Here is a 10,800-nt window from a genome sequence, read left to right as displayed (position 1 = left end):
CTATTTGGACTGTTTGCTGGGTATGAGTAGATAGAAGATATCCATACACTATCCTCACATTTCAAACAGGAAGTGCTTATAGGACAAATCAAATAGACAGAATATTAACTCCTTGGCAACCATGTGTACTGGATAAAGAGAATATCAGTGCTAGGCAGATAGTATAAAATAGAATCGTATGTGATGGGATTGGGAATACATCAATACACTAACAAAAGTCTTCATACACGGGACCCTAAAGCCACAATTTAATAAAATTTCCAGAGTAAATAACACAAAATCTTTACTTTTCCTCTCACTGATTTCTGCGCCTAGAAAGTTTTGTCCGCTGAAGTGACTACAAATCCAGGAGAGTGTTTTATCTCTGGATAAGTAAAAATTAAATAGTTCACACACACCAGCACAGGCTCTGCCACACCGACACCCAAACACACACACACCAGGACAAGCTCTGCCACACCAACACCCAAACACACACCCCAGGACAGGCTCTGTCACACCGACACCCAAACACACACCCCAGGAAAGGCTCTGCCACACCGACATCCAAACACACACACCCCAGGACAGGCTCTGCCACACCGACACCCAAACACACACCCCAGCACAGACTCTGCCACACCGACACCCAAACACACATCCCAGGAAAGGCTCTGCCACAACGACACCCAAACACGCACAAACCAGGACAGGCTCTGCCACACCGACACCCAGACACACACCAGTACAGGATCTGCCACACCGATACCCAAACATACACACACCAGGACAGGCTCTGCCACACAGACACCCAAACACACACACACACAAACCGGGACAGGCTCTGCCACACTGACGCCCAAACACATACACACACACATCAGGCCAGGTTCTGCCACACCAACACCCAAACACACACACCAGCACACGCTCTGCCACACAAACACCCAAACACACATACACACACACACCAGGACAGGCTCTGCCACACCAACACCCAAACACACACACCAGGACAGGCTCTGCCACACCGACACACACACACCCCAGGACAGGCTCTGCCACACCGACACCAAAACACACACCATAAGACAGGCTCTGCTACATCAACACCCAAACACACACCAGGACAGGATCAGCCACACTCCTTAAAAGATACTCATTCATTTACTCATTCATTCACTGAATGTAACATACTCATTCATACAGCCTCCCCCACCCCCTATACCTTAACTGCAGATGTCTGTGCTGCTCACAGACTTCTGTACGGGCCTGCAGCTTCCTTCTGTGTTCCTTGCATTCTGTGCGAGCAACTTCTGTTTTACCGCCCAGGTGAAGCAGACACGCAGCAGGGTCATGTGACATACGTGGCATGACTCCACTGGATTCCTGCATCCCCTTGGCGGTTGAAGAGACATTGCTTGCACAGCGCGGCCACCACAGTTGCTGCGGGCTCAAAGGGTAGATGCCTCTTTTGCCCTGCGTTAAAGACGGCCCTGCCGGCCACTGACTGGGCCTATTTTCAGGTAGGGGCACCATGACAACCAATGAAAACTTGCTGGTTTTGACAATTTACATATAGCTGGCAACACAAAAATTAAGTGTTATCTAACAGCCAATATCCTAACTCTAGGGATTGAGACATAAAATAGGTGAAGATGGGTTGTTTATCCACATATTTTGAGTGGACCCACATGTTAAATCTAGTAACATTTAGCATAGCTCCTTTGCGTGCATGGGAGGTGGTACGTATGCTTTGTAATATAGTTCCTTTTATTTCTAGGAATTATACTTCTCGTGAAACAGGATATTCTAATAGCTGTGAGTGGGAGGAAAAAGTAAAGAATGGCAGGCAATTCTTCATCAGGTTTTAACATGAACAAAAAACCCCACAAACATTACTTCTAATGTCTATATATACCATTACTGCTAATGTCTATATATAGCATTCCATATACACCGGAATATACACCGATATATATATATATATATATATATATATATATTGCATTGAACAAACATGCACTTATTACACAAAAATAAGAAATTTTTTAACATAACATTTTTTTTGTAACATAAACTCTTTTAACATGTACCACTGAGATTTTCTGGCTTTGTGACCCTCCACAAAGGTTACCTATGCCCACTGTACCCCATATGCTAGCAAAACCTGTTCTTCTGCATATTCTGAATGTCGGATGTTTTATGTTATGGAGAAGTGTTACGAGGATGAACTTAACAACACACAAAAAAAGGAAGGAATTCCTAACAACAGCCACAATAGAGGTAAGAGGAAATACAACAATGCAGGTTGTCAAGTACCACATCAACAGATACTCTCCCTGAATAGCTGCTTTGATTATAGCTGTGAACAAAGTGATCTGGAGCGCTGGCCTACATCCAGTGGAGGTGTGGCGAGGAGTCGTGCATGGGACCAAAAATTCAACAGGTTGTGTCGTAACCTTTTCTGATGACATATAGGTGTGTCTTCGACACTTTATAAATACCTTTAGTTTACAAGTAGTAACACATGTGATTAAACACGCTGCACTGGAAGAGATCAGAGGGAATCCCAATACATAAAATTCATTGTAACAAGGTAGGCGTTCTTACTTCCTTTTCAACTAATTTTGTACAAAGTTCCAAATATTACATTTTGGATTTATTTATAAAACAGAAGTATATTTTTTTGTAAATTTTATTTTTAATTCTTAAATGTCTAATGCATTTTTTGAGACACAGTAAAGGATATTCTGGATAAGTTACATATATGAGTTATAATTCTGGATAATTGACATGAAATTGTCCACCAATGAAATGTATTGATGTCCATGTTTTTCATGGTTCTATTCCAGTTGCAGAAATAAAAGCAACGAAGATGAAGTTGAAGTGTGTAGCATACTTGAGCGTGGTAGCTCTGCTTTTGTGCCAAATGCTTTTGGTGGAGGGCAACAAAGAAACAGAAGGAAAAAGAGAGAAGGATGGAACTGGAAAACAAAGACAGAAAGGTGCAGCTAAAGAAGGAAAACAAGCTAGAACTAGCCCAGATAATAAGGACAGCAAATCTAAAGGACAAAAAGGCTCGCTTCAAGGCAAGTTTGTGAGCAAAGAAAAAGCAGACTGCATTTGGTCAGTAACCGGTACGGAGACGGTGCATTTAAATGTACAGTGCACTAAAGGAGAATCTACATTTTCATGCACATTTGCTGGAAACCCATCATCTTGCCCTAAATATGCTGAAAATCAAAAATCCTATTGGAAGCAGATTGCTAGAGCTTTAAGAAAGCAGAAGAACATTTGCCAGGATCCTAAAGCTGTTCTGAAATCCAAAGACTGTAAGAAAGGACCACAGGAGGCACACATGCGTTACATCATCTCCAGTATGATTGTCCCCGAGGATAAAGGCAACAGTCAGAGAGATGTAAACCCACCAAAACCAGGCACTGTGACTGAAGCCAAGAAAGAATGTTTAGAGGACGAAGACACAGCTGAAAAGAAAAGAATAGCCGAGGAGTACTGCGGGTCATCCTGGAGCTCCTTGTGCAACTTCTTCCTCTCTATGGTGCAGAGTAAAAGTTGCTAAGAACTTTATTTTGTAAAATGCAAAATTACAAAATGTGGTTATATATAAAGATGCTTTTGGCTTTTGTAATGCTTTATTTAAATTTTGATTCAAAAAAGGATAAATATGGTTACGTGTTACCAGTGTGATGTTCTAACATTCCACTATTTACAATGATGGCCATTTTAGTCTTGAGTTGGGATTTGTTCCTGGCTGTAAATTTTCAGTACTGTGTACTACCCCTAAACATTTGTATTTTCTTCTTTTTTTTCATCGAATAAATGTGCTTAAAGGATTGAATATTTTGGTTTATGCTTTTACTTGTGTAATTTCTTATCATGGGGAACCAAATTATTATGAACAATGGTCTGCCATAGCCTAGTCTCATAGGACTAACACTCAAGCACTGAAGTAAGCATCCAATATCCACTTTGTTCCTGCACTTCTTTGGGTTGACCCATACTTCTTTTGTTGCATTCATCAGGTGATTAATCCTTTGTAAATTATGCTGTAATTCTAGAGTCAGATTGGTAAAATTATCCTGGAAGACTTTTCCCATACATATACCAGCCCAACATAGTCACAACGACTGAATTCCCCTTTTCCATTGAAGCTTTTAGAAAAAAAACTCATATAAATAGATAAGACTGTACAATCTAAATGACAACTATCCGAAATACACTGATTGTGGTCATCAATAAAACTACATATTTCCATTTGCTCTTCACATCAGTCTGGAACTACCTGCAGGTGCTTTCATTTATTTTTTTATTTTTTTGGTGCTACCTCTGACTTCAACCAAGGGAAGAATATCAGGTATAAAGAGAAGAAGATCAGGAAATCCCTATGTAAAAAGAAACATTTTGGTGTAAATGAATTCACTTCTTACGTAGTAGATTGAATAATTACTACAGATAATTATCTCCCCACTGTTTGGGATGTGCTTATACTGCACTGAAAAACCTTTAATTTAACTGCAGATGAGAACTATCCAGCTCATCTAGTCTGCCCGTGTTCCCTGATGTAAAGACCTAGACCTTAATCAGTCATGGATATTTAAATTCCCCACCAATGTACTGCATTAGTAATGTGGAAAGATAACCATTTCTGGAGGTTATTATTATTAGTATCTTTTATTTATATAGAATTAACAATTTCCGCAGCGCTTCTTACAATAAATATAAAATGTACGATAAAACTAGAATTGACAGAACTGAGACAAATCGAAAAATAAGGTAAACAAAGCCCGGCTCACAAGCTTACAATCTACAGAACATAGTTTATTTCACATATACAGGGCTGTCTATCTTAAATCTCAGGCCTCTTGGCTGCCCTCCTCTCATGGTTGACCCACCTAGATAATTGAGTTAAGGGCGTCTGATAAGAACACCGTATGAAAAAGATATCAGTTTCTTCCCTCCCAAGGAATTAACCCATAGAGGTAAGATCAGGTGAAACAAAATACAATATACAAAATATAATCTGGGATACTATTCTGTGACCTAAAGAAATGCTCTTCTACAAATACATTCCAAATGATTAACCACAAAACAACCAACCCCTCCCCCCCCCAGTGTGGTCCATCTGTGTATTTTTCTATATGTGTATATAAAATGACCTATATATTAATAACATTTTCCCTGCCATGAAAATACACTTCATTTCTCATATAGTACCGATCTCTGTCACACAGTATGGCTGCTGGTGACGTAAAACAATTTAGCTCCTCTGGCAGGGGGACTGAAATCCATGCCTTGTGTTGTGTGTACATTGGGTTAGGGTCGCAGAGCCCCTTGTATCATCAGCATGGGATAGACATATGGTTCCTGAATCTAAGATGAGACCAAGGACTGATTAACGTCTGAGTCTTTAGAGCAGGGAAAGTGGGCAGACTAGATGGGTGGATGGTTATTTTTGGATGTACATTAACAATAAAGCCAAAATAGGCTTTAGTAAAGTGCCAAAGCACATTGACCAGCGAAGACTTAGTAGAAGCAAAGTATATAATGTACCATCCACGGCTTTATAGCTGTTACCTGTGACCCATGACCCAGAACATGTCTGTGATGAGTTATATCTACAAATAGTTTATGGGCAATACTTATACCCACGCTGTGGGGTTTTGATGACAGGACATAAAATGAAGGTACTCAACCTTTACTGCAAACAATTACTATATTTGGCCATGAAATACTCACTTAAAGTTAGAAAAACAACACGTTTTGTACAGTGATGGAAAATGTCTGACAATTGTGATATTATTAATTGGACACAATTAACCTTTTAATTCCTAGATAGCGGGGCAAGATATTGGAAGTGTTTTTGCCAATTATTGGAGTTGTGAGATCCTTGGCATATGAAAATCACTCCCTGACAGTTTTCTTATACATTGTAATCTTAAAATCCAATTGCCATTTATGCCTTTGGGTTAAGAATAAAAAATAAGGAACCAACATATTAAAAGACCTGTTTGAATCTTACTTTGTAATGTCATTTATCTTGCATTTCAATAGTCATCTCCATCAGAATGTTTGTTATGGTGGGTTACTCAACCCACAGTGCGACCGAGGCATCCATCAGGTGCCGGATTCACTGTGGTGCGTATAATTTCACCATGTGATAGGGACTAAAGAGCCAAAAAAGTATCATGCTTTATAAATGAAATTATTTTACACCTTTTGGTAACTCAATCCCATAATATGATGTGCGTTCTATTTTTATTTATTTGCTGATGGTTCTAAGCTCAGGATGCCAACCCTCAGCAGTGATGTATTCTGTGCCTATGTTGGCGCAGTTCTCCACGGGAAAAAAGGTGTCCCCTGACAAACACCAATAGTTAAATACATATATGACTATGACTATTAAAGGAGCTCAACGAATTCTTCTAAGAAGCTTAGTTCTAAACTAGTTTTGTAGTCTTGGGTAGCGCCAAAATATATGTGTAAATGTAAATCTAGGCAGATACTAAAACGAATCATAACTCTAGAGACATAAATGCAGATAAAAAATCCCCCAAAAGAAGAAATATCGTTTATACAGTGACTAAGAAGTAGCTTAAATTCAGATCAGATAACATTTTGTGACAATAGAGCCACTGTGGCTGTAGAAGATTTAAACTCGTAGATAAATTCTAGAAGGTTCTCCAGCGTGTAATTGAAAAGCAGGTTACCCCTCGGTGCGATATTTACTTGTATACACGGGATTGGTTATGAAGCACATAGATAAATGCCAATGTAAGAACGTCTTTTTTCTCTTTAGTTTCCACCATCAAAAACACAAAGACATGGGTTTCTGAAAGATTGAGCTATACAGATTTGTCTTTGTATTTATTTCCCTTTTCCTGGAGAATGTCACAATGTTATAACTGCAGATTTAACACCCAATGTAACTTCACTGCTTCATTCATACTTTTTCCTTAGCCTTGGGATATTTAGAGAGTTACTTTGCGTACAGTACAAAGACAATAATCGGTGAGCGTAACGCATCAATGGCTTCTGTTTGGTCGGCTTATGACTACATCCATCGGAATGTTTCACTATTATTTTATTTGATAATTGTTCTATTATACGGTTTGTACTTCTGCTCTATGAACATCACCTTGACATTTATTTAGTTCAGAAATACCACAAAGCTCAAGAAAAACTTTAAAAAAAAAACACATTATGTTTGAAGCAAAATAATTTATTAAATGAAGAATGTGCCTTCCTCGTGAACCATGCAATTACCATGGTTATTTACCATGTATTTATTCCTTTGTTGGATAATTCTGTATAATTCTCTTTAATGTACATAATTGCTGCAATATAGTTATGGAACAGGTATAACACAAATTATGTAAAGAAAGTTATTTTGGTTCTAAAAGTGGTCTTAGCACCATAGCAATGTATGAAAATGGTCCATTCAGCAGTCATATAATTTATCGGTTGTTATGGTGATAAGATCACTGGACCAATCAGGAAAGGAAGTCATGACTACTGGTCACTCAATGTCATTTGGTGGTCTGGTGGTTAATGCTGGAACATTTCATCAATGGAGGTTATGATGTTTGGGAACCATGTGATTCACCCTCTTTGGAGAACATCAGTGTGAAGAGCAGCCTGCTTCCAATAACCACTCTTCCAGTGTACCTGTAATGTTATTGTGCTTTGTCTCGTTGTGCTTGTTATGCTGCACCTTGGTTGTAGAAGAAGGTAGGTCTGCCTTAATGACTAGAGTAAAGTCCTACTAGCTGTTGATGACACCTCTCAGAATGAGAACGCATGGTTAATGGTTGTATCTGCATGTCGGGGGTCGTTATTGGTTTGGCATTAGATCCTGACCAATATGAAATGGATTGATAAAGCTGTGACTGGGGCCCCTTGGTGTCATGTCTTTATTGTGTGGAAGCAGCGGCTGGTTCAAAATAGGACAGACGTTTCTAGTGACTAAGGGCCTAAGCTTTCACAACCTTTGATTTCTAAATCACATGTATATAATCTGCATCATTAAATTGCTTAATGACCACTTTCTCTTGGAGGCCAATGTCGGTGTTGAACTGGCTTTCTGTTATGTTTCGATAAAGAAAACAAAATTGCTAGCAAAGAGTATCATTTATTTAAACACTGAGTTTTGTTCAGATTTTAATGACTTGACTGACTTGAATCCTGGGTTTACCTGCAGGGTATTTATGTAGCATTTCACCACTAAGTAATTACTAAGAGGAAATTCCTCCAGTTATTCACTTTTACTAACTTACCAAAACATGACACATGGCTGTGTATGTATGTACATGTATGCTACTGTGCTTTTTTTCTGATCCCTGCTCGCATCCAGGGATAAAGAGTCTGTGAAGCATCCCCTACTATAAAGACCACTACCTCCAGTAAAACGTGCAAACTGAAAAATAAAGGCACAGAGGGGTAAAAGCAACATAAGTCTGTATAATTATCAAATGTTTATGTATATAATATATATATATATATATATATAGATTTTGTGCCTATGAAATGGCATGATTATTTTCTTCTTCTCTTTCATCATCCTTGGGTCTCCCTCTTCTTTAGTTTTTTTTCCTTTCTCTCCATACAAGAATATCCAATAGCTTCTCCACCCCCCCCCTTACAACACTATCCGGCAGCCCCTAACACCATGCACACACACATTATGGGGCACACTCTCACCTCCCTCCCCTGTGGTGTATTCTGGTCAGAAGTTACAGGTAAAGGGAGGGCAACCTCTCTGTCGCATAACAGGGAGCCAATCACTCTTTCCTTATAGCTCCTCTGTTCAATGGACCAATAAAAAGAAAGATTGTTGAGCTCCCTAGCCAGCTGCTAACAATATGCTGGACAATGCCTCCATAGTAAATTTACACCCGGTGCACCCTTAGGACGTCATATTCAGGGGCTAGGCAGGAAGGCCGGTAATGCACAGGGGTGAAATCCCAGGAACCAAGAGTATTAAAAGGCTCAAATTAGCACCTGGGGAAAAGCCCCCCCCCAACCTCAGAATCAACATGTGGCACCCAAACATCTTGTCTGTGCCATCTTTGCCTCAAGCAGCTCATCTGCGCGGTCTTGGCCTACAAGCAGCTGCAGCTTCTCTGGTTCTTTGAACCAAACAGCCTTGAGTACCATCTTTGTTCCCAAACAGCCTACCTGTTCCATCTTTTGCCCCCTTCCCACAAATAGTCTGCCTGTGCCATTTCTGCCCCCCCCTGCTTTCTGGATTCTCCTGGGCGGTAAAGGAATGGTTGCTTGCACAGCATGCAAGCATTACACAGCATGCAAGCGTGGCTGCGGACAATTGGTCGCACGTGTCCTCTAAAGTGGCGGGCCCAGTAGTAGTTGAAAGAAAAAAAGAAAACATTTGTCTTAATAGTCTTCTTACGTATTATTTTATATATGAGATAAACTGTAAACAGGACATAACAGGCAAGGCATCAAAAGACAATTCTGACAGAAACACACACATGCACAAATACACACATGCACACACATACACCACACACATGCACAAATACACACATGCACGCACAAACACCACACACATGCACAAATACACATGCACACATATACACCACACACATGCACAAATACACACATGCACGCACAAACACCACACACATGCACAAATACACACATGCACGCACATACACCACACACATACACTTTCACAAACACACACATGCACAAACACACGCACCCACCACACCCCTCTAAAAATAGAATAACTGAAAAAGCCCAGACTGCATTTTTCCGGTCAGACTGACGGGCTGCCCGCGCGGGGGTCTCACTCCTTGCCTGTCCCGAGCAGCATCCTGCCGGCTGTATGTAGGTTACGCGGGCTGCCGTGTGTCAGTGACTCGCCCAGACAGGTCTCCGAGCAGCCCCGCCACCCGGCGACTGCGGCCGCACCCTCATTCCACGGACACGTCACGCCGCTGTGAGTCACCCTCCCGTCCTCGCCCTCCCACGGGCTCCCACCCCACCGAACGCCTGACTATCGCCCCAGCCCGGGCAGCCAATCACCTGGCAAGACGTGCAGTCGGATGTTGCCCTTCTCACTCCTTCTTGCCCCGGGGCTTTTCTCACTTCCTGGTTGTAATTGGTATTATGTGACTGCCAGGTGTAGCCCCAGGCGGTGCCCGGCCCTGTTACCCGCACCTGTGCCAACTGCACCTGTGCCAGGGATCTTATGGACCGGCTACTGGAATGCCAGGCGTGGGAGAGCCTGCTGTGTCCCCACTATATTATATATCATATATATCTATCTATATATCTATCTATGTATTTATGTGTGTGTATGTATATACATGTGTCAATGTCTATGTATATCTATCTATCTATCTATCTATTTATCTATCTATATATATCTCTATATATATATGTGTGTGTTATGTAAATATGTATATATATATGTGTGTGTATATATATATATATATTTGTCTATATGTATATCTATATTATAAATATATATCTATGTATGTGTGTGTGTATATATATTTATATATATTATTATTATATACTTTTATTTATTTAGCGCCACCAATTTACGCAGCACTTTTTACATATATTAAAGGGATATGACAAGACGAGAATTGACAGACTAAGACAAACCGATACATTAGGTGGAGAGAGCCCTGCTCGTACTGTATATGTGTGTATCTATCTATCGATCTATCAGGGATTATTGTTGTGGGAGTTGATTATAAGCGATCAGCTGCTGCAGAACCTCGCTTATGCTTTTAGAAGTCACGTTAGTGTTGGATATGTTATAAA

General features: G+C 40.4%; 1 protein-coding gene across 1 annotated transcript; it reads left to right on the top strand.

The window, feature by feature from the left end:
- The first annotated feature begins 2,483 nt into the window (after positions 1-2,483).
- Positions 2,484-3,836, top strand: FGFBP1 (fibroblast growth factor binding protein 1). The gene is made up of 2 exons (XM_053458307.1): positions 2,484-2,578; positions 2,835-3,836. Exon 2 carries the CDS (start codon positions 2,858-2,860, stop codon positions 3,560-3,562), a length of 705 nt encoding a protein of 234 aa, XP_053314282.1. The 5' UTR covers positions 2,484-2,578; positions 2,835-2,857; the 3' UTR covers positions 3,563-3,836.
- Positions 3,837-10,800: the final 6,964 nt, after the last annotated feature.

Source organism: Spea bombifrons, chromosome 1 (assembly GCF_027358695.1).
Source record: "Spea bombifrons isolate aSpeBom1 chromosome 1, aSpeBom1.2.pri, whole genome shotgun sequence".
Lineage (NCBI taxonomy): Eukaryota > Metazoa > Chordata > Amphibia > Anura > Pelobatidae > Spea > Spea bombifrons.
The sequence above is the reverse complement of the archived record's forward strand: the minus strand, read 5'-3'. Positions and strand labels throughout refer to the sequence as shown.

Excerpts from the sequence above, each read along its gene's own strand:
- FGFBP1 (XM_053458307.1), top strand. The coding sequence starts at position 2,858 with ATGAAGTTGAAGTGTGTAGCATACTTGAGCGTGGTAGCTCTGCTTTTG.